The 27,860-nt window shown below is 46.3% G+C and overlaps 1 protein-coding gene across 1 annotated transcript in view; it reads right to left on the reverse strand.

Moving 5' to 3' along the window:
• Nucleotides 1-1,839: 1,839 nt before the first annotated feature.
• The window catches only part of LOC143277499 (persulfide dioxygenase ETHE1, mitochondrial-like), a 31,848-nt gene continuing 5,827 nt past the window's right edge, over nt 1,840-27,860 (reverse strand). The window contains exons 3-7 of the mRNA XM_076582350.1: nt 25,951-26,136; nt 20,326-20,418; nt 18,660-18,749; nt 6,917-7,033; nt 1,840-2,941 (exon numbers count right to left, since the gene is read on the reverse strand). Of these exons, the coding sequence (XP_076438465.1) occupies nt 2,883-2,941; nt 6,917-7,033; nt 18,660-18,749; nt 20,326-20,418; nt 25,951-26,136 (545 nt within the window). The 3' untranslated portion in view covers nt 1,840-2,882. The remainder of the gene's footprint in view (nt 2,942-6,916; nt 7,034-18,659; nt 18,750-20,325; nt 20,419-25,950; nt 26,137-27,860) is intronic.

Consider the following 27,860-nt stretch of genomic DNA (forward strand, 5'->3'; position numbering starts at 1 on the left):
TAGTTCACTGGCTAGCAGACGGCGGTCAAATGGCGAGATGTCGTGTCACTGAGTTGCTGCGATGAATTTTGGCTGAGAGAGCAAACAGACAGGCCTGGTTTGCATCAGTTTGACATGGTCAGTCTATTTAACCAAACTTGGAGTATAATACCAACTCCCCATTTTGGTAATATTTCAGTGCCTGGATTATTTTCAAATGAGATCAAAATCTAGATCCAAAACTGGACAAAAATCTGTTTCTTGGTTTTCATATCACGCACAAAGTGGACCAAAGGTCTGGACATCAACATGGGGGAATACAAACCTAGTCACAGCATGAAAACTAGTTAACTAGACACTGAGGACTACAGGCCTAGTCACAGCATGAAAACTAGTTAACTAGACACTGACAGGGAATACAGGCCTAGTCACAGCATGAAAACTAGTTAACTAGACACTGAGGACTACAGGCCTAGTCACAGCATGAAAACTAGTTAACTAGACACTGACAGGGAATACAGGCCTAGTCACAGCATGAAAACTAGTTAACTAGACACTGAGGACTACAGGCCTAGTCACAGCATGAAAACTAGTTAACTAGACACCGAGGGCTACAGGCCTAGTCACAGCATGAAAACCCTGCTAACCAGCAAGTGCAGTCCTGCAGCAGCAAACCACAATGTTCCCCCCTCGCTAACAAAGATGATCAAGTGTGTACACACGCCTAGGGGCGTGGGGGGCGGGGGGGGGGGGTGGGCAAGTCCCCGAATCACAGGCAAATACTACTCTCCTCCCAAGAAAATACGACCACGACCCCACATGACCTTGTCCCCTGACGCTACAAAACATTCGGACAATCGGCACTGAAAACTTGACAATCCTGCCAAAATGTATCCCACTGTTCCTCCCCCCCCCCTCCCCCAGCCAAATGTATCCCCCCCCACCCACCCCGGCCAAATGTACCTCCCCCCCCACCCTGCCTAAATGTACCCCCCCCCTGCCCCACCCTGGCTCAGCCACAAAAATTCTAAATGCTAGGCAAATGTTGAAAATTTTTAAATGCGAAGCAAACGTTGAAAACTTTTACGCTAAGCACCCTATGAACATTCTTAACGCCAAGCAAATGTAGAAAAATTCTTAATGCTAAGCAATTTCTAGATTAAAAAAAAATTAAGCAATCTTTTAAAAATTCTTAACTCCAAGCAATATTAAAAAAAAAAATCTTTACAATGCTTAACACTGAGCAATCTTTAAAAAAAAGATTTAACAGTAAGCAATCTTTAAGAAATTTTAACACGAAGCAATCTCAAAAAATTTTTTTAACACAATGAACAACAACAACAAAATTTGAAGGATCACTCTTGCTGCACAGCCCAGAGCAAGAGGGGTGGGTCTTCACAGACAGCAACGTACACCACAATATGCCCCACACAGTGACGGCAACACCCCCCCACACCCCCACCCTCACAAAGTGACGCAACCACCCACCCCCACACCCCCCTACAAAGTGACGGCAACACCCCCCCACCCTCATAAAGTGATGCAAACCCCCCACCCCCCCTACAAAGTGACGGCAACACACCCCCACCCTCACAAAGTGATGCAAACCCCCCACGCCCACCCCACAAAGTGATGGCAACACCCCCCCGCCCCCCCCCCCCCCACACACACACACAAAGTGACGGCAACACCCCCCCCCACACACACACACAAAGTGACGGCAACACCCCCACACACACACACACAAAGTGACGGCAACACCCCCACACACACACAAAGTGACGGCAACACACACACACAAAGTGACGGCAACACCCTCCACACCCCCACAAAGTGACGCAACCCTCCCCCTCCCCCCTCACAAAGTAACGGCAACACGCCCCAACAAAAATGAAGGCAACACACCCCAACAAAAATGATGGCAACATGCCCCAACAAAGTGAAGACAAGACGCCCAAACAAAAATGATGGCAACATGTCCCAACAAAGTGAAGACAAGACGCCCAAACAAAAATGATGGCAACATGCCCCAACAAAGTGAAGACAAGACGCCCAAACAAAAATGATGGCAACATGCCCCAACAAAGTGAAGACAAGACGCCCAAACAAAAATGATGGCAACATGTCCCAACAAAATGAAAGCAAATCAACAAAGTGATGGCGACGTGGCAAATGGAACAAAGTGGCGGCAGCATGGCAAAACAGTGGCGGCAAATCAACAAACTGTCTGCAAAACTGAGCTGACAAGCAGCTAGTAAAGGCACAACAACACATCTGGTCAGAGACCCCTCCACAAAGCTGACTGGACACCGACCCATGACATAGCCATGTCCTCTGTTTACACAACTTTCCTCTGCTTAGATAACACGCCAGAATCAAGGCTCATCCATTACACAACTCAATAAGGAACATGCCACTGCTATTTTCATTTTGTAAGTATCTGCAGCATTCACAGAATATTCACTGTTGTGCATTTCATTTGGAATAATACAAATTCCTGTAGTCTCAGAATTTCCAAAGTTAGAACAGTTATAAAAGAAAGGAAAAAAAAGTGGAAAGCAATAAGATATCGCTCTGTCCTGGATGCACAGCCCATCTGTGGGACACAGATCAGGTTGTGAAAGTCAGATCACTTCAGATACAACGGGAGGGAGTTAGCAATCCATGCCATTGAAGATCCAATGGAAGGGAGATAATTCAAGTGAATGAGGATCAATATACCAAAATACAGGACCCCCCAACACCCACTTCCACACTCACACCACCTGTCACCAAATCAGTTCATTAAACAGCAGCGCAGAGTGTAGGTAGGTGGTCACTGTCCACATCATAGCATCAGTCAGCAGGACTGTATCACACAGCTGGGAGCCAAAAAACGTATAGACGTCGCAGTCGCAACATGTTTAAGTTGATGGCTCCACGTCGAACACGCCACACACCATGTTGGCTGGTAAGGCTCTGTCTGCACACCACACATCTCACTGTTAACTCGCATCACATCACATCACACAACACACCTCACTGTTAACTCACATCACATCACACAACACACTTCACTGTTAACTCACATCACATCACACAACACACCTCACTGTTAACTCACATTACATCACACAACACACTTCACTGTTAAATCACATCACATCACACCACACACCTCACTGTTAACTCACATCACATCACATCACACAACACACCTCACTGTTAACTCGCATCACATCACACAACACACCTCACTGTTAACTCACATCACATCACACAACACACCTCACTGTTAACTCACATCACATCACACAACACACCTCACTGTTAACTCACATCACATCACACAACACACCTCACTGTTAACTCACATCACATCACATCACACCTCACTGTTAACTCACATCACATCACATCACACAACACACCTCACTGTTAACTCACATCACATCACACACCTCACTGTTAACTCACATCACATCACACAACACACCTCACTGTTAACTCACATCGCATCACACAACACACCTCACTGTTAACTCACATCGCATCACACAACACACCTCACTGTTAACTCACATCGCATCACACAACACACCTCACTGTTAAAACACATCACATCACACACCTCACTGTTAACTGGCATCGCACAACACACCTCACTGTTACCTCACATCACATCACACACCTCACTGTTAACTCACATCGCACAACACACCTCACTGTTAACTCACATCGCACAACACACCTCACTGTTAACTCACATCACATCACAACACACCTCACTGTTAACTCACATCACATCACAACACACCTCACTGTTAACTCACATCACATCACAACACACCTCACTGTTAACTCACATCAATGTCTGCACACAAGACACCTGACTGTAAACCCATGACACTGTTCATTTGCACCACACCACATCATTTCTCCACACCACTGATCATCCATATACCACACCACTGTTCATCCATACACCACACCACACCACTGTTCATCCGTACACCACACCATACCACTGTTCATCCGTACACCACACCATACCACTGATCATCCATATACCACACCACTGTTCATCCATACACCACACCACACCACTGTTCATCCATACACCACACCATACCACTGTTCATCCGTACACCACACCACTGTTCATCCGTACACCACACCATACCACTGTTCATCCATACACCACACCACACCACTGTTCATCCATACACCACACCACTGTTCATCCATACACCACACCACACCACTGATCATCCATACACCACACCACTGTTCATCCATACACCACACCACACCACTGTTCATCCGTACACCACACCACACCACTGTTCATCCGTACACCACACCACACCACTGTTCATCCATACACCACACCACACCACTGTTCATCCGTACACCACACCATACCACTGTTCATCCATACACCACACCATACCACTGTTCATCCGTACACCACACCACTGTTCATCCGTACACCACACCATACCACTGTTCATCCATACACCACACCACAGTTCATCCATACACCACACACCACACCACTGTTCATCCGTACACCATACCACTGTTCATCCGTACACCACACCATACCACTGTTCATCCGTACACCACACCATACCACTGTTCATCCATACACCACACCACACCACTGTTCATCCATACACCACACCATACCACTGTTCATCCGTACACCACACCATACCACTGTTCATCCATACACCACACCACACCACTGTTCATCCATACACCACACCACTGTTCATCCATACACCACACCACACCACTGATCATCCATACACCACACCACTGTTCATCCATACACCACACCACACCACTGTTCATCCGTACACCACACCACACCACTGTTCATCCGTACACCACACCACACCACTGTTCATCCATACACCACACCACACCACTGTTCATCCGTACACCACACCATACCACTGTTCATCCATACACCACACCATACCACTGTTCATCCGTACACCACACCACTGTTCATCCGTACACCACACCATACCACTGTTCATCCATACACCACACCACACCACTGTTCATCCATACACCACACACCACACCACTGTTCATCCGTACACCATACCACTGTTCATCCGTACACCACACCATACCACTGTTCATCCGTACACCACACCATACCACTGTTCATCCATACACCACACCACACCACTGTTCATCCATACACCACACCATACCACTGTTCATCCGTACACCACACCACTGTTCATCCGTACACCACACCATACCACTGTTCATCCATACACCACACCACACCACTGTTCATCCATACACCACACCATACCACTGTTCATCCGTACACCACCCCACTGTTCATCCATACACCACACCACACCACTGTTCATCCATATACCACACCACTGTTCATCCATACACCACACCATACCACTGTTCATCCTTACACCACACCACTGTTCATCCATACACCACACCATACCACTGTTCATCCGTACACCACACCATACCACTGTTCATCCGTACACCACACCACTGTTCATCCATACACCACACCACACCACTGTTCATCCATACACCACACACCACACCACTGATCATCCATATACCACACCACTGTTCATCCGTACACCACACACCATACCACTGTTCATCCGTACACCACACACCATACCACTGTTCATCCGTACACCACACAACACCACTGTTCATCCATACACCACATCCACACCACTGTTCATCCATACACCACACCACTGTTCATCCATACACCACACAACTGTTCATCCATAGACCACACACCACACCACTGTTCATCCATACACCACACCACTGTTCACCCTTTCACCTGTGTCATGTCAAATCAGAGATGAACTGTAACCCTTTCACCTGTGTCATGTCAAATCAGAGAACAACTGTAACCCTTTCACCTGTGTCATGTCAAATAAGAGATCCAACTGTAACCCTTTTACCTGTGTCATGTTAACCATAGATCAACTGTAACCCTTTTACCTGTGTCATGTTAATCATAGATTAACTGTAACCCTTTTACCTGTGTCATGTCAAATCATAGAACAACTGTAACCCTTTTACCTGTGTCATGTCAAAGCACAGATCAACTGTAACCCTTTTACCTGTGTCATGTTAAATCAGAGATGAAATGTAACCCTTTTACCTGTGTCATGTCAAATCAGAGATGAACTGCAACCCTTTCACCTGTGTCATGTCAAATCAGAGATGAACTAACCCTTTCACCAGTGTCATGTCAAATCAGAGATGAACTGACCCTTTCACCTGTGTCATGTCAAATCAGAGATCAACTGTAACCCTTTTACCTGTGTCATGTTAACCATAGATCAACTGTAACCCTTTTACCTGTGTCATGTTAATCATAGATTAACTGTAACCCTTTTACCTGTGTCATGTCAAATCATAGAACAACTGTAACCCTTTTACCTGTGTCATGTCAAAGCACAGATCAACTGTAACCCTTTTACCTGTGTCATGTTAAATCAGAGATGAACTGTAACCCTTTTACCTGTGTCATGTCAAATCAGAGATCAACTGTAACCCTTTTACCTGTGTCATGTCAAATCATAGCTCAGCTGTAACCCTTTTACCTGTGTCAGGTCAAATCAGAGATGAACTGTAACCCTTTTACCTGTGTCATGTCAAATCGGAGATCAACTGTTACCATTTTACCTGTGTCATGTCAAATCATAGCTCAGTTGTAACCCTTTTACCTGTGTCATGTCAAATCAGAGATCAACTGTAACCCTTTTACCTGTGTCACGTCAAATCAGAGATCAACTGTAACCCTTTTATTTACCTGTGTTATGTCAGAGATCAACTGTAACCCTTTTACCTGTGTCATGTCAAATCAGAGATGAACTGTAACCCTTTTACCTGTGTCATGTCAATCATAAATCAACTGTAATCTCCTTACCTATCTGCTTAGGATAGGGCAAGTTGAGCTGTTTCATGATCTCAATGAACTCCTCACGCGTGCGAGTCAGTCGTCGATTGAACTTGAGTTCTTCGTCCACCGTGCTGCTCATCTGACCTGTACATGACAGAGAGAAAACCCTTACTGTGTCATCTGACCTGTACATGACAGAGAGAAAACCCTTACTGCGTCATCTGACCTGTACATGACAGAGAGAAAACCCTTACTGTGTCATCTGACCTGTACATGACAGAGAGAAAACCCTTACTGCGTCATCTGACCTGTACAACATGACAAAAGAGAAAATCCTTATTGTGACATCTGACCTGTACATGACAAAGAGAACATCCTTACTGCGTCATCTGACCTGTACATGACAGAGAACATCCTTACTGCGTCATCTGACCTGTACAACATGACAGAGAGAACATCCTTACTGCGTCATCTGACCTGTACAGCATGACAGAGAGAACATCCTTACTGTGTCATCTGACCTGTACATGACAGAGAACATCCTTACTGTGTCATCTGACCTGTACATGACAGAGAGAACATCCTTACTGCGTCATCTGACCTGTACATGACAAACAGAACATCCTTACTGCGTCATCTGACCTGTACATGACAAACAGAACATCCTTACTGCGTCATCTGACCTGTACATGACAGAGAACATCCTTACTGTGTCATCTGACCTGTACATGACAGAGAGAACATCCTTACTGTGTCATCTGACCTGTACATGACAGAGAACATCCTTACTGCGTCATCTGACCTGTACAGCATGACAGAGAACATCCTTACTGCGTCATCTGACCTGTACATGACAAAGAGAACATCCTTACTGCGTCATCTGACCTGTACAGCATGACAGAGAACATCCTTACTGTGACATCTGACCTGTACATGACAGAGAGAACATCCTTACTGTGTCATCTGACCTGTACATGACAGAGAGAAAATCCTCTGACTAACCTGTGTGTCGTCATGACAGACAGAATGGTGAAGTGTATTACAGTGTGACTGACCTGTGTCGTCATGACAGACAGGATGGTGAAGTGTATTACAGTGTGACTGACCTGTGTCATCATGACAGAGAGGATGGTGAAGTGTATTACAGTGTGACTGACCTGTGTCATCATGACAGACAGGATGGTGAAGTGTATTACAGTGTGACTGACCTGTGTCATCATGACAGAGAGGATGGTGAAGTGTATTACAGTGTGACTGACCTGTGTCGTCATGACAGACAGGATGGTGAAGTGTATTACAGTGTGACTGACCTGTGTAGTCATGACAGACAGGATGGTGAAGTGTATTACAGTGTGACTGACCTGTGGCGTCATGACAGACAGGATGGTGAAGTGTATTACAGTGTGACTGACCTGTGTCGTCATGACAGACAGGATGGTGAAGTGTATTACAGTGTGACTGACCTGTGTCGTCATGACAGACAGGATGGTGAAGTGTATTACAGTGTGACTGACCTGTGTCGTCATGACAGACAGGATGGTGAAGTGTATTACAGTGTGACTGACCTGTGTAGTCATGACAGACAGGATGGTGAAGTGTATTACAGTGTGACTGACCTGTGTCGTCATGACAGACAGGATGGTGAAGTGTATTACAGTGTGACTGACCTGTGTCGTCATGACAGACAGGATGGTGAAGTGTATTACAGTGTGACTGACCTGTGTGTAGTCATGACAGACAGGATGGTGAAGTGTATTAAAGTGTGACTGACCTGTGTCGTCATGACAGACAGGATGGTGAAGTGTATTACAGTGTGATTGACCTGTGTCGTCATGACAGACAGGATGGTGAAGTGTATTACAGTGTGACTGACCTGTGTAGTCATGACAGGATGGTGAAGTGTATTACAGTGTGACTGACCTGTGTCGTCATGACAGACAGGATGGTGAAGTGTATTAAAGTGTGACTGACCTGTGTGTAGTCATGACAGACAGGATGGTGAAGTGTATTACAGTGTGACTGACCTGTGTCGTCACGACAGACAGGATGGTGAAGTGTATTACAGTGTGACTGACCTGTGTCGTCATGACAGACAGGATGGTGAAGTGTATTACAGTGTGACTGACCTGTGTCGTCATGACAGACAGGATGGTGAAGTGTATTACAGTGTGACTGACCTGTGTCGTCATGACAGGATGGTGAAGTGTATTACAGTGTGACTGACCTGTGTAGTCATGACAGGATGGTGAAGTGTATTACAGTGTGACTGACCTGTGTCGTCATGACAGACAGAATGGTGAAGTGTATTACAGTGTGACTGACCTGTGTAGTCATGACAGGATGGTGAAGTGTATTACAGTGTGACTGACCTGTGTCGTCATGACAGACAGAATGGTGAAGTGTATTACAGTGTGACTGACCTGTGTCGTCATGACAGACAGGATGGTGAAGTGTATTACAGTGTGACTGACCTGTGTGTAGTCATGACAGACAGGATGGTGAAGTGTATTACAGTGTGACTGACCTGTGTCGTCATGACAGACAGGATGGTGAAGTGTATTACAGTGTGACTGACCTGTGGCGTCATGACAGACAGGATGGTGAAGTGTATTACAGTGTGACTGACCTGTGTCGTCATGACAGACAGGATGGTGAAGTGTATTACAGTGTGACTGACCTGTGTCGTCATGACAGACAGGATGGTGAAGTGTATTACAGTGTGACTGACCTGTGTCGTCATGACAGACAGGATGGTGAAGTGTATTACAGTGTGACTGACCTGTGTCGTCATGACAGACAGGATGGTGAAGTGTATTACAGTGTGACTGACCTGTGTCGTCATGACAGACAGGATGGTGAAGTGTATTACAGTGTGACTGACCTGTGTCGTCATGACAGACAGGATGGTGAAGTGTATTACAGTGTGACTGACCTGTGTCGTCATGACAGACAGGATGGTGAAGTGTATTACAGTGTGACTGACCTGTGTCGTCATGACAGACAGGATGGTGAAGTGTATTACAGTGTGACTGACCTGTGTCGTCATGACAGACAGGATGGTGAAGTGTATTACAGTGTGACTGACCTGTGTAGTCATGACAGACAGGATGGTGAAGTGTATTACAGTGTGACTGACCTGTGTGTAGTCATGACAGACAGGATGGTGAAGTGTATTACAGTGTGACTGACCTGTGTGTAGTCATGACAGACAGGATGGTGAAGTGTATTACAGTGTGACTGACCTGTGTGTAGTCATGACAGACAGGATGGTGAAGTGTATTACAGTGTGACTGACCTGTGTGTAGTCATGACAGACAGGATGGTGAAGTGTATTACAGTGTGACTGACCTGTGTCGTCATGACAGACAGGATGGTGACGTGTATTACAGTGTGACTGACCTGTGTCGTCATGACAGACAGAATGATGAAGTGTATTACAGTGTGACTGACCTGTGTGTAGTCATGACAGACAGGATGGTGAAGTGTATTACAGTGTGACTGACCTGTGTCGTCATGACAGACAGAATGGTGAAGTGTATTACAGTGTGACTGACCTGTGTGTAGTCATGACAGACAGAATGGTGACGTATATTACAGTGTGACTGACCTGTGTCGTCATGACAGACAGGATGGTGAAGTGTATTACAGTGTGACTGACCTGTGTGTAGTCATGACAGACAGGATGGTGAAGTGTATTACAGTGTGACTGACCTGTGTCGTCATGACAGACAGGATGGTGAAGTGTATTACAGTGTGACTGACCTGTGTCGTCATGACAGACAGGATGGTGAAGTGTATTACAGTGTGACTGACCTGTGTAGTCATGACAGACAGAATGGTGAAGTGTATTACAGTGTGACTGACCTGTGTGTAGTCATGACAGACAGAATGGTGAAGTGTATTACAGTGTGACTGACCTGTGTGTCGTCATGACAGACAGGATGGTGAAGTGTATTACAGTGTGACTGACCTGTGTAGTCATGACAGACAGGATGGTGAAGTGTATTACAGTGTGACTGACCTGTGTCGTCATGACAGACAGGATGGTGACGTGTATTACAGTGTGACTGACCTGTGTCGTCATGACAGACAGAATGATGAAGTGTATTACAGTGTGACTGACCTGTGTCGTCATGACAGACAGAATGGTGAAGTGTATTACAGTGTGACTGACCTGTGTGTAGTCATGACAGACAGGATGGTGAAGTGTATTACAGTGTGACTGACCTGTGTCGTCATGACAGACAGGATGGTGAAGTGTATTACAGTGTGACTGACCTGTGTCGTCATGACAGACAGGATGGTGAAGTGTATTACAGTGTGACTGACCTGTGTGTAGTCATGACAGACAGGATGGTGAAGTGTATTACAGTGTGACTGACCTGTGTCGTCATGACAGACAGGATGGTGACGTGTATTACAGTGTGACTGACCTGTGTCGTCATGACAGACAGGATGGTGAAGTGTATTACAGTGTGACTGACCTGTGTAGTCATGACAGGATGGTGAAGTGTATTACAGTGTGACTGACCTGTGTGTAGTCATGACAGACAGGATGGTGAAGTGTATTACAGTGTGACTGACCTGTGTGTCGTCATGACAGACAGGATGGTGAAGTGTATTACAGTGTGACTGACCTCTGTCGTCATGACAGACAGGATGGTGAAGTGTATTACAGTGTGACTGACCTGTGTCGTCATGACAGACAGGATGGTGAAGTGTATTACAGTGTGACTGACCTGTGTAGTCATGACAGACAGGATGGTGAAGTGTATTACAGTGTGACTGACCTGTGTCGTCATGACAGACAGGATGGTGAAGTGTATTACAGTGTGACTGACCTGTGTCGTCATGACAGACAGGATGGTGAAGTGTATTACAGTGTGACTGACCTGTGTGTAGTCATGACAGACAGGATGGTGAAGTGTATTACAGTGTGACTGACCTGTGTGTAGTCATGACAGACAGGATGGTGAAGTGTATTACAGTGTGACTGACCTGTGTCGTCATGACAGACAGGATGGTGAAGTGTATTACAGTGTGACTGACCTGTGTGTAGTCATGACAGACAGGATGGTGAAGTGTATTACAGTGTGACTGACCTGTGTGTAGTCATGACAGACAGGATGGTGAAGTGTATTACAGTGTGACTGACCTGTGTAGTCATGACAGACAGGATGGTGAAGTGTATTACAGTGTGACTGACCTGTGTGTAGTCATGACAGACAGGATGGTGAAGTGTATTACAGTGTGACTGACCTGTGTCGTCATGACAGACAGGATGGTGAAGTGTATTACAGTGTGACTGACCTGTGTGTAGTCATGACAGACAGGATGGTGAAGTGTATTACAGTGTGACTGACCTGTGTCGTCATGACAGACAGGATGGTGAAGTGTATTACAGTGTGACTGACCTGTGTCGTCATGACAGACAGGATGGTGAAGTGTATTACAGTGTGACTGACCTGTGTCGTCATGACAGAGATGGTGAAGTGTATTACAGTGTGACTGACCTGTGTCGTCATGACAGACAGGATGGTGAAGTGTATTACAGTGTGACTGACCTGTGTCTTCATGACAGACAGGATGGTGAAGTGTATTACAGTGTGACTGACCTGTGTCGTCATGACAGACAGGATGGTGAAGTGTATTACAGTGTGACTGACCTGTGTCGTCATGACAGACAGGATGGTGAAGTGTATTACAGTGTGACTGACCTGTGTAGTCATGACAGACAGGATGGTGAAGTGTATTACAGTGTGACTGACCTGTGTGTAGTCATGACAGACAGGATGGTGAAGTGTATTACAGTGTGACTGACCTGTGTGTAGTCATGACAGGATGGTGAAGTGTATTACAGTGTGACTGACCTGTGTCGTCATGACAGACAGGATGGTGAAGTGTATTACAGTGTGACTGACCTGTGTGTAGTCATGACAGACAGGATGGTGAAGTGTATTACAGTGTGACTGACCTGTGTCGTCATGACAGACAGGATGGTGAAGTGTATTACAGTGTGACTGACCTGTGTCGTCATGACAGACAGGATGGTGAAGTGTATTACAGTGTGACTGACCTGTGTCGTCATGACAGACAGGATGGTGACGTGTATTACAGTGTGACTGACCTGTGTGTAGTCATGACAGACAGAATGGTGAAGTGTATTACAGTGTGACTGACCTGTGTCGTCATGACAGACAGGATGGTGAAGTGTATTACAGTGTGACTGACCTGTGTGTAGTCATGCAGACAGGATGGTGAAGTGTATTACAGTGTGACTGACCTGTGTCGTCATGACAGACAGGATGGTGAAGTGTATTACAGTGTGACTGACCTGTGTCGTCATGACAGACAGGATGGTGAAGTGTATTACAGTGTGACTGACCTGTGTCGTCATGACAGACAGGATGGTGAAGTGTATTACAGTGTGACTGACCTGTGTCGTCATGACAGACAGGATGGTGAAGTGTATTACAGTGTGACTGACCTGTGTCGTCATGACAGACAGGATGGTGAAGTGTATTACAGTGTGACTGACCTGTGTGTAGTCATGACAGACAGGATGGTGAAGTGTATTACAGTGTGACTGACCTGTGTGTCGTCATGACAGACAGGATGGTGAAGTGTATTACAGTGTGACTGACCTGTGTCGTCATGACAGACAGGATGGTGAAGTGTATTACAGTGTGACTGACCTGTGTCGTCATGACAGACAGGATGGTGAAGTGTATTACAGTGTGACTGACCTGTGTCGTCATGACAGACAGGATGGTGAAGTGTATTACAGTGTGACTGACCTGTGTAGTCATGACAGACAGGATGGTGAAGTGTATTACAGTGTGACTGACCTGTGTCGTCATGACAGACAGGATGGTGAAGTGTATTACAGTGTGACTGACCTGTGTAGTCATGACAGACAGGATGGTGAAGTGTATTACAGTGTGACTGACCTGTGTAGTCATGACAGACAGAATGGTGAAGTGTATTACAGTGTGACTGACCTGTGTCGTCATGACAGACAGGATGGTGAAGTGTATTACAGTGTGACTGACCTGTGTCGTCATGACAGACAGGATGGTGAAGTGTATTACAGTGTGACTGACCTGTGTCGTCATGACAGACAGGATGGTGAAGTGTATTACAGTGTGACTGACCTGTGTGTCGTCATGACAGACAGGATGGTGAAGTGTATTACAGTGTGACTGACCTGTGTAGTCATGACAGACAGAATGGTGACGTATATTACAGTGTGACTGACCTGTGTGTAGTCATGACAGACAGGATAGTGAAGTGTATTACAGTGTGACTGACCTGTGTCGTCATGACAGACAGGATGGTGAAGTGTATTAAAGTGTGACTGACCTGTGTGTAGTCATGACAGGATAGTGAAGTGTATTACAGTGTGACTGACCTGTGTAGTCATGACAGACAGGATGGTGAAGTGTATTACAGTGTGACTGACCTGTGTCGTCATGACAGACGATGGTGAAGTGTATTACAGTGTGACTGACCTGTGTCGTCATGACAGACAGGATGGTGAAGTGTATTACAGTGTGACTGACCTGTGTGTAGTCATGACAGACAGGATGGTGAAGTGTATTACAGTGTGACTGACCTGTGTCGTCATGACAGACAGGATGGTGAAGTGTATTACAGTGTGACTGACCTGTGTAGTCATGACACAGGATGGTGAAGTGTATTACAGTGTGACTGACCTGTGTCGTCATGACAGACAGGATGGTGAAGTGTATTACAGTGTGACTGACCTGTGTCGTCATGACAGACAGGATGGTGAAGTGTATTACAGTGTGACTGACCTGTGTCGTCATGACAGACAGGATGGTGAAGTGTATTACAGTGTGACTGACCTGTATGTAGTCATGACAGACAGGATGGTGAAGTGTATTACAGTGTGACTGACCTGTGTGTAGTCATGACAGACAGGATGGTGAAGTGTATTACAGTGTGACTGACCTGTGTGTAGTCATGACAGACAGGATGGTGAAGTGTATTACAGTGTGACTGACCTGTGTGTAGTCATGACAGGATGGTGAAGTGTATTACAGTGTGACTGACCTGTGTCGTCATGACAGACAGGATGGTGAAGTGTATTACAGTGTGACTGACCTGTGTGTAGTCATGACAGACAGGATGGTGAAGTGTATTACAGTGTGACTGACCTGTGTCGTCATGACAGACAGGATGGTGAAGTGTATTACAGTGTGACTGACCTGTGTAGTCATGACAGACAGGATGGTGAAGTGTATTACAGTGTGACTGACCTGTGTCGTCATGACAGACAGGATGGTGACGTGTATTACAGTGTGACTGACCTGTGTCGTCACTGACAGACAGGATGGTGAAGTGTATTACAGTGTGACTGACCTGTGTCGTCATGACAGACAGGATGGTGAAGTGTATTACAGTGTGACTGACCTGTGTGTAGTCATGACAGACAGGATGGTGAAGTGTATTACAGTGTGACTGACCTGTGTCGTCATGACAGACAGGATGGTGAAGTGTATTACAGTGTGACTGACCTGTGTCGTCATGACAGACAGGATGGTGAAGTGTATTACAGTGTGACTGACCTGTGTCGTCATGACAGACAGGATGGTGAAGTGTATTACAGTGTGACTGACCTGTGTCGTCATGACAGACAGGATGGTGAAGTGTATTACAGTGTGACTGACCTGTGTAGTCATGACAGAGAGATGGTGAAGTGTATTACAGTGTGACTGACCTGTGTCGTCATGACAGACAGGATGGTGAAGTGTATTACAGTGTGACTGACCTGTGTCGTCATGACAGACAGGATGGTGAAGTGTATTACAGTGTGACTGACCTGTGTCGTCATGACAGACAGGATGGTGAAGTGTATTACAGTGTGACTGACCTGTGTCGTCATGACAGACAGGATGGTGAAGTGTATTACAGTGTGACTGACCTGTGTCGTCATGACAGACAGGATGGTGAAGTGTATTACAGTGTGACTGACCTGTGTGTAGTCATGACAGACAGAATGGTGAAGTGTATTACAGTGTGACTGACCTGTGTAGTCATGACAGGGATGGTGAAGTGTATTACAGTGTGACTGACCTGTATGTAGTCATGACAGGATGATGAAGTGTATTACAGTGTGACTGACCTGTGTCGTCATGACAGACAGGATGGTGAAGTGTATTACAGTGTGACTGACCTGTGTGTCGTCATGACAGACAGGATGGTGAAGTGTATTACAGTGTGACTGACCTGTGTAGTCATGACAGACAGGATGGTGAAGTGTATTACAGTGTGACTGACCTGTGTCGTCATGACAGACAGGATGGTGAAGTGTATTACAGTGTGACTGACCTGTGTCGTCATGACAGACAGAATGGTGAAGTGTATTACAGTGTGACTGACCTGTGTCGTCATGACAGACAGGATGGTGAAGTGTATTACAGTGTGACTGACCTGTGTGTAGTCATGACAGACAGGATGGTGAAGTGTATTACAGTGTGACTGACCTGTGTCGTCATGACAGACAGGATGGTGAAGTGTATTACAGTGTGACTGACCTGTGTGTAGTCATGACAGACAGGATGGTGAAGTGTATTACAGTGTGACTGACCTGTGTGTAGTCATGACAGACAGGATGGTGAAGTGTATTACAGTGTGACTGACCTGTGTCGTCATGACAGACAGGATGGTGAAGTGTATTACAGTGTGACTGACCTGTGTGTAGTCATGACAGACAGGATGGTGAAGTGTATTACAGTGTGACTGACCTGTGTGTAGTCATGACAGACAGGATGGTGAAGTGTATTACAGTGTGACTAACCTGTGTGTAGTCATGACAGACAGGATGGTGAAGTGTATTACAGTGTGACTGACCTGTGTCGTCATGACAGACAGGATGGTGAAGTGTATTACAGTGTGACTGACCTGTGTGTCATCATGACAGACAGGATGGTGAAGTGTATTACAGTGTGACTGACCTGTGTCGTCATGACAGACAGGATGGTGAAGTGTATTACAGTGTGACTGACCTGTGTAGTCATGACAGACAGGATGGTGAAGTGTATTACAGTGTGACTGACCTGTGTCGTCATGACAGACAGGATGGTGAAGTGTATTACAGTGTGACTGACCTGTGTGTAGTCATGACAGACAGGGATGGTGAAGTGTATTACAGTTTGACTGACCTGTGTGTAGTCATGACAGACAGAATGGTGAAGTGTATTACAGTGTGACTGACCTGTGTCGTCATGACAGACAGGATGGTGAAGTGTATTACAGTGTGACTGACCTGTGTGTAGTCATGACAGGATGGTGAAGTGTATTACAGTGTGACTGACCTGTGTGTCGTCATGACAGACAGGATGGTGAAGTGTATTACAGTGTGACTGACCTGTGTGTCGTCATGACAGACAGGATGGTGAAGTGTATTACAGTGTGACTGACCTGTGTCGTCATGACAGACAGGATGGTGAAGTGTATTACAGTGTGACTGACCTGTGTGTCGTCATGACAGACAGAATGGTGAAATGTATTACAGTGTGACTGACCTGTGTCGTCATGACAGACAGGATGGTGAAGTGTATTACAGTGTGACTGACCTGTGTCGTCATGACAGACAGAATGGTGAAGTGTATTACAGTGTGACTGACCTGTGTCGTCATGACAGAATGGTGAAGTGTATTACAGTGTGACTGACCTGTGTCGTCATGACAGACAGAATGGTGAAGTGTATTACAGTGTGACTGACCTGTGTAGTCATGACAGGATGGTGAAGTGTATTACAGTGTGACTGACCTGTGTGTAGTCATGACAGAGAGGATGGTGAAGTGTATTACAGTGTGACTGACCTGTGTCGTCATGACAGACAGGATGGTGAAGTGTATTACAGTGTGACTGACCTGTGTCGTCATGACAGAGAGGATGGTGAAGTGTATTACAGTGTGACTGACCTGTGTGTAGTCATGACAGACAGGATGGTGAAGTGTATTACAGTGTGACTGACCTGTGTCGTCATGACAGACAGGATGGTGAAGTGTATTACAGTGTGACTGACCTGTGTCGTCATGACAGACAGGATGGTGAAGTGTATTACAGTGTGACTGACCTGTGTCGTCATGACAGACAGGATGGTGAAGTGTATTACAGTGTGACTGACCTGTGTAGTCATGACAGGATGGTGAAGTGTATTACAGTGTGACTGATCTGTGTAGTCATGACAGACAGGATGGTGAAGTGTATTACAGTGTGACTGACCTGTGTAGTCATGACAGACAGGATGGTGAAGTGTATTACAGTGTGACTGACCTGTGTAGTCATGACAGACAGGATGGTGAAGTGTATTACAGTGTGACTGACCTGTGTCGTCATGACAGACAGGATGGTGAAGTGTATTACAGTGTGACTGACCTGTGTGTAGTCATGACAGACAGGATGGTGAAGTGTATTACAGTGTGACTGACCTGTGTAGTCATGACAGACAGGATGGTGAAGTGTATTACAGTGTGACTGATCTGTGTCGTCATGACAGACAGGATGGTGAAGTGTATTACAGTGTGACTGACCTGTGTGTAGTCATGACAGACAGGATGGTGAAGTGTATTACAGTGTGACTGACCTGTGTAGTCATGACAGACAGGATGGTGAAGTGTATTACAGTGTGACTGACCTGTGTCATCATGACAGACAGGATGGTGAAGTGTATTACAGTGTGACTGACCTGTGTCGTCATGACAGACAGGATGGTGAAGTGTATTACAGTGTGACTGACCTGTGTAGTCATGACCTGGGAGGATAGTGTAGTGGCGAGGCAAGGAGAAAATCTTGGTGTGCACAGAGTCATACAGCCTGCCTGCATCACCTGTAACCCACACAATCCAACACTATGTCACCACACCACTATAAAGTGTCTGTAACCACATGCCATAACCACAGCCACACAACCACACCCCACAGCCACAACCAAAGCCACACACCCACAACCACACACCCCACAGCCACAACCACAACCACACACCCACAACCACACCCCACAGCCACAACCACAACCACACCCCCCACAGCCACAACCACACCCCCACAACCACACCCCACAGCCACACACCCACAACCACCCCCCCACAGCCACAACCACACAGCCACAGCCACACCCCCACAGCCACAACCACACCCCCACAGCCACACCCCCACAACCACACACCCCACAGCAACAACCACAACCACACCCCCACAGCCACAACCACACCCCCACAACCACACCCCCACAGCCACACCCACAACCACACCCCCACAGCAACAACCACACCCCCACACCCCCACAACCACACCCCCACAGCCACAACCACACCCCCACAGTCACACCCCCACAGCCATAACCACACCCACACACCCCCACAACCACAGCCACAACCCCACAACCACACCCCCACAACCACACTCCCACAGCCACAACCACACCCCCACAGCCATAACCACAACCACACCCCCACAGCCACACCCACACCCCGCAGCCACAACCACAACCACACTCCCACAGCCACAGCCACACCCCTACAGCCACACCCACACCCCCACAGCCACACACCCACAACCACACCCCCACAACCACACCCCCACAGCCACAACCACACCCCCACAGCCACAACCACACCCCCACAACCACACCCCCACAGCCACAACCACACCCCCACAACCACACCCCCACAGCCACAACCACACCCCCACAGCCACAACCACAGACCCACAACCACAACCACACCCCCACAACCACACTCCAACAACCACACCCCCACAACCACACCCCCACAGCCACAACCACACCCCCACAGCATCACCCACACCCCCACTGCCACAACCACACCCCCACAGCCACAACCACACCCCCACTGCCACAACCACAGCCACAGCCATAACCACACCCCCACTGCCACAACCACACACCCACAGCCACAACCACACCCCCACTGCCACAACCACACCCCCACTGCCACAACCACATCCCCACAGCCACAACCACACCCCCACAGCCACAACCACACCCCCACTGCCACAACCACACCCCCACAGCCACACCCCCACAGCCACAACCACACCCCCACAACCACAGCCACAACCACACCCCCACTGCCACAACCACATCCCCACAGCCACAACCACACCCCCACAGCCACAACCACACCCCCACAGCCACACCCCCACAACCACACCCCCACAGCCACAACCACACCCCCACGCCACACCCCCACAGCCACAACCACACCCCCACAGCCACAACCACACCCCCACAGCCACACCCCCACAGCCACACCCACACCCCCACAACCACACCCCCACAGCCACACCCACAGCCACACCCACACTGCCACAACCACACCCCCACAGCCACAACCACACCCCCACAGCCACAGCCACACCCCCACAGCCACACCCCTACGCACCTTGCTGGAAGTCTGTCCTGCCACAGCCCCGGATGAGAACGGCGTCTCCAGTGAACACCAGGCCTTGGGGCTTCAGCACGTAAGTCATGCAGCCTGCAACATGACACATCACCCACATCGTGACACATCACCCTGCAACATGACACATCACCCACATCGTGACACATCACCCTGCAACATGACACATCACCCACATCGTGACACATCACCATACAACATGACACATCACCCACATCGTGACACATCACCCTGCAACATGACACATTACCCACATCACGACACACCACACTGCAACATGACACATCACCCACATCATGACACATCACCCTGCAACACGACACATCACCCACATCGTGACACATCACCCTGCAACATGACACATCACCCACATCGTGACACATCACCCTGCAACACGACACATCACCCACATCGTGACACATCACCCTGCAACACGACACATCACCCACATCGTGACACATCACCCTGCAACATGACACATCACCCACAACGTGACACATCACCCTGCAACATGACACATCACCCACAACGTGACACATCACCCTGCAACATGACACATCACCCACAACGTGACACATCACCCTGCAACATGACACATCACCCACATCGTGATACATCACCCTGCAACATGACACATCACCCACATCGTGACACATCACCCTGCAACACGACACATCACCCACATCGTGACACATCACCCTGCAACACGACACATCACCCACATTGTGACACATCACCCTGCAACACGACACATCACCCACATCGTGACACATCACCCTGCAACACGACACATCACCCACATCGTGACACATCACCCTGCAACATGACACATCACCTTGCAACTTGACACATCACCCACATCATGACACATCACCTTGCAACTTGACACACCACCCACATCACATCACCCACATCGGGACACATTACCCACATCACGACACACCACACTGCAACATGACACATCACCCACATCATGACACATCACCCTGCAACATGACAAATCACCATGCAACATGGCACATTGCGACACATCACCTCGCAACATGACACATCACCCACATCATATGTCACCCTGCAACATGACAAATCACCATGCAACATGACAAACTACCCACAACATGACACATCACCGTGCAACATGACAAATCACTACGAAACACAACCCACATCATGACACACCACCCGCAACATGACACACCACCCGTGACATGACACACCACTGCACCATGACACGTCACCCTGCAACATGACACACCACCCTACAACATCACTCTGCAGCGTAACACATAATCACCCTGCAACATGACATATGATCACACATCACCCTGCAATGTGACACATCATAACACATCATCACCCTGCAACATCACACATCATAACACAATCACCTTGCAACGTGACACATTACCCACATCATCACCCTGCAATGTGACACATCATAACACATCATCACCCAGCAACACGACACATCATAACACATCACCCAGCAACATGACACATCCCTCTGCAACATGACACATCATAACACATCATCCCTCTGCAACATGCCACATCATATCATCACTCTGCAACATGACACATCACTCTGTAACATGACACATTACAACACATCATCACTCTGCAACATGACACATCACTCTGCAACATGACACATCATAACACATCATCACTCTGCAGCATGACACATCATCACTCTGCAGCATGACACATCATCACTCTGCAACATGACACATCATCACTCTGCAACATGACACATCATCACTCTGCAACATGACACATCATAACACATCATCACTCTGCAACATGACACATCACTCTGCAGCATGACACATCATAACACATCATCACTCTGCAACATGACACATCATAACACATCATCACTCTGCAACATGACACATCATCACTCTGCAACATGACACATCACTCTGCAACATGACACATCATAACACATAATCACTCTGCAACATGACACATCATAACACATCATCACTCTGCAACATGACACATCACTCTGCAGCACGACACATCATAACACATCATCACTCTGCAACATGACACATCATAACACATCATCACTCTGCAACATGACACATCACTCTGCAGCATGACACATCATAACACATCATCACTCTGCAACATGACACATCATAACACATCATCACCCTGCAACATGACACATCACTCTGCAGCATGACACATCATCGCCCTGTAACGTGACACATCATAACACATCATTACTCTGCAGTGTGACACGTTTATTTATCTATAGTCTGTTCATCTAAGATGACGATATTAGAACAGGGTGACACATAATCACCTGCAACCCCACATCATCACCTGCAGCATGACACATCAGTGGCATCATCATTCATCACGTATTCACAGTCTGAAACAACAACATAACAATGAACCAATGAACATGTAAACACACTGTGTCAGTCTAACAACACCACAATGAACCAATGAACATGTACACACGTGTCAGTCAAACAACAACACAATGAACCAATGAACATGTAAACACGTGTCAGTCAAACAACAACACAACAATGAACCAATGAACATGTAAACACTGTGTCAGTCAAACAACAACACAATGAACCAATGAACATGCAAACACGTGTCAGTCAAACAACAACATAACCATGAACCAATGAACATGTACACACACTGTGTCAGTCAAACAACAACATAACAATGAACCAATGAACATGTAAACACTGTGTCAATCAAACAACAACACAATGAACCAATGAACATGTAAACACTGTGTCAGTCAAACAACAACACAACAATGAACCAATGAACATGTAAACACTGTGTCAGTCTAACAACAACACAATGAACCAATGAACATGTACACACTGTGTCAGTCTAACAACAACACAATGAACCAATGAACATGTACACACACTGTGTCAGTCAAACAACAACACAACAATGAACCAATGAACATGTACACACACTGTGTCAGTCTAACAACAACACAATGAACCAATGAACATGTACACACACTGTGTCAGTCAAACAACACAACAATGAACCAATGAACATGTACACACACTGTGTCAGTCAAACAACAACACAACAATGAACCAATGAACATGTACACACACTGTGTCAGTCAAACAACAACACAACAATGAACCAATGAACATGTACACACACTGTGTCAGTCAAACAACAACACAACAATGAACCAATGAACATGTACACACACTGTGTCAGTCAAACAACACCACAATGAACCAATTAACATGTAAACACTGTGTCAGTCAAACAACAACACAACAATGAACCAATTAACATGTAAACACTGTGTCAGTCAAACAACATAACCATGAACCAATGAACATGTACACACACTGTGTCAGTCAAACAACAACACAACAATGAACCAATGAACATGTACACACACTGTGTCAGTCAAACAACAACATAACAATGAACCAATGAACATGTACACACACTGTGTCAGTCAAACAACAACACAACAATGAACCAATGAACATGTACACACACTGTGTCAGTCTAACAACAACATAACAATGAACCAATGAACATGTACACGCACTGTGTCAGTCAAACAACAACATAACAATGAACCAATGAACATGTACACACACTGTGTCAGTCAAACAACAACATAACAATGAACCAATTAACATGTAAACACTGTGTCAGTCAAACAACATAACCATGAACCAATGAACATGTACACACACTGTGTCAGTCAAACAACAACACAACAATGAACCAATGAACATGTACACACACTGTGTCAGTCTAACAACACAACAATGAACCAATGAACATGTACACACACTGTGTCAGTCAAACAACAACACAACAATGAACCAATGAACATGTACACACACTGTGTCAGTCTAACAACACAACAATGAACCAATGAACATGTACACACACTGTGTCAGTCAAACAACACCACAATGAACCAATTAACATGTAAACACTGTGTCAGTCAAACAACAACACAACAATGAACCAATGAACATGTACACACACTGTGTCAGTCAAACAACAACACAACAATGAACCAATGAACATGTACACACACTGTGTCAGTCAAACAACACCACAATGAACCAATTAACATGTAAACACTGTGTCAGTCAAACAACAACACAACAATGAACCAATGAACATGTACACACACTGTGTCAGTCAAACAACAACACAACAATGAACCAATGAACATGTACACACACTGTGTCAGTCAAACAACAACACAACAATGAACCAATGAACATGTACACACACTGTGTCAGTCAAACAACAACACAACAATGAACCAATGAACATGTACACACACTGTGTCAGTCAAACAACACAACAATGAACCAATGAACATGTACACACACTGTGTCAGTCAAACAACAACACAACAATGAACCAATGAACATGTACACACACTGTGTCAGTCAAACAACAACATAACAATGAACCAATGAACATGTACACACTCTGTCAGTCAAACAACAACATAACCATGAACCAATGAACATGTACACACACTGTGTCAGTCAAACAACAACACAACAATGAACCAATGAACATGTACACACACTGTGTCAGTCAAACAACAACACAACAATGAACCAATGAACATGTACACACACTGTGTCAGTCAAACAACACCACAACAATGCATGCAGCAGTACACACACCAGGGAAGCCAACCCCTGTCGACAGTCCGTAAGAACAATCAGGAAATTGGTTAGGGACATTCCTGCCACTGCTTCTTCACATGACATCTGTGGCACTTCCCTGGTCTTTGTTTGTCTTGTTTCTGACAATCGGAATCCACATCTGACTTCTGTTCTGAGCCACTTGTCCTTTCCTGGCACTCCATACCTTAACTCTCTCCATACGAACGGCGAAAGAGACGACGTTAACAGCGTTTCACCCCAATTACCATCATCAAAATATTGCAAGTGGAAGGCTCTTATACTGAAGAGGTGAATGTTGACAAAGAATACCACAATTCTGACGACAGAAGCTAAAGGTTGGGTCATTCCGACACCCACTGGACATCCGAGGGGTCTGTGTAGAGGAGAAGAGAGCACTGGCCGTACTGAGTGAGTTAATCCACTCAACGCTGTTTCAATACAAACACGCACGCGAGTAGCTGAGCATCATCACTTGTGACCAACGTCAGTCCTAAGAAGTGACTACCCTGGCCTCGTGATCGATAGGTCTGGAGCATCTGGGTAATGTTACAACAGGAAAGCATGCAACCAAGCAATGTAGTCGAAAATGAACTCCTCAGAACAATTCTGACGTTGACATAATGTTGGAAGAAACTGTGCTCAAGCGTAACAAACTACGGCGAAATCGTAACAGTTGGCATCTCTGAACACACACACACACACACACACACAGACACACAGACACACACACAGACTGTCAGTGTGTCCTGGTGTACTGTAACACTCCAGAGAGAGGGAACACACACACACACACACACACACATACACACACACACACACACACACACACACACACACAGAGACCGTCAGTGTGTCCCGGTGTACTGTAGCACTCCAGAGAGAGGGAACACACACACACACACACACACACACAGACCGTTAGTGTGTCCCGGTGTACTGTAGCACTCCAGAGAGAAGGCCCCAAAGGGAATGGAGCTGCCCTCCTCTATGAGCACGTCGGCCTTGGCCCCACTGACCCTGGCAATGACGCTCCTGCACCCCGCGACGCGCTTCTTGATCTCACCGCTACCCGTCACGTGGTCTGCGTGGACGTGTGTATTCACTGCAACCCCACCACTAGTCACTGTCAGCATCACTTCACTGCAACACCACCACTAGTCATCATCGTCATCATCACTTCACTGCAACACCACCACTAGTCATCATCATCATCATCATCATCATCATCACTTCACTGCAACACCACCACTAGTCATCATCATCATCATCATCATCACTTCACTGCAACACCACCACTAGTCATCATCATCATCATCATCATCACTTCACTGCAACACCACCACTAGTCATCATCATCATCACTTCACTGCAACACCACCACTAGTCATCATCGTCATCATCATCACTTCACTGCAACACCACCACCAGTCATCATCATCATCATCACTTCAGTTCAACACCACCACTAGTCATCATCATCATCATCATCACTTCACTGCAACACCACCACCAGTCATCATCATCATCATCACTTCACTGCAACACCACCACTAGTCATCATCATCATCATCACTTCACTGCAACACCACCACTAGTCATCATCATCATCACTTCACTGCAACACCACCACTAGTCATCATCGTCATCATGATGTGAAAAGAGTGTCATTATTCCTGTCATGTCCAAGTGTTCACCCACTGATCTGTACTGGTGACATGAAAAGAGTGTCTTTATTCTGGTCATACAAAATTGTTCACCCACTGATCTGTACTGGTGACGTGAAAAGAGTGTCTTTATTCTGGTCATACAAAATTGTTCACCCACTGATCTGTACTGGCGATGTGAAAAGAGTGTCATTATTCCGTTCATGTACTGGTTCTAAGGAACCTGCCTGAATTATTTGTCTACCATTCTTCTGGCTGTACTTAACACTGTATTTTATATTGATTTTAAAACAGTGAAGTGATGGCCTAGAGGTAACGTGTCCATGTAGGAAGCGAGAGAATCTGGGCACGCTGGTTCAAATCACAGCTCAGCCGCCGATATTTTCTTCCCCTCCACTAGACCGTGAGTGGTGGTCTGGGTGCTAGTCATTCAGATGAGATGATAAACTGAGATCCTGTGTGCAGCATGCACTTTGCGCACGTAAAAGAACCCACGGCAACAAAAGGGTTGTTCCTGCCGAAATTCTGCAGAAAAATCTACTTCGATAGGAAAAACAAATAAAACTGCACGCACGAAAAAATACAAAAAATGGGTGGTGCTGTAGTATAGTGGCGCGCTCTCCCTGGGGAGAGCAGCCTTAATTTCACACAGAGAAATCTGTTGTGATAAAAAGAAATACAAACACAAATACAAACAAATACAAATGCTTGCAATGAAACACTGATGCCTTGTTGTAAACAGAGGAACAAAATTATGTTTGACATTATGATGGTGTTTTTCTTCTTTTTTTTTTTTTTACTTTACACCAAGTTACTAGACACTTTGTGAGGTCAACCCAACTGTTCAACTGATATGGTTGTACCTACTTACGGTTGTACTTACTTAGGGCACCCTCCCCCCCACCACCACCACCCCTCTTTACCCAAACCCATCACTGCAGTGTGTTACAACAGCCTGAGGTAAGGAAGGTCACCACAATGACATCACACTAAAGGTAGCACACTGATGTCACTGAGGTCACCTTCCTCATGTTACACTTTGTGCTGGGTAGCTGAGCACTGCACACCTAGATACAAGATACAACAATACGGTTATCTCTAAAAGAGAGACTGTTAGATACAAGATACGACAACACTGTTATCTCTAAAAGAGAAATTGCTG

Source organism: Babylonia areolata, chromosome 34 (genome assembly GCF_041734735.1).
Source record: "Babylonia areolata isolate BAREFJ2019XMU chromosome 34, ASM4173473v1, whole genome shotgun sequence".
Taxonomy (NCBI): Eukaryota; Metazoa; Mollusca; class Gastropoda; order Neogastropoda; family Buccinidae; genus Babylonia; species Babylonia areolata.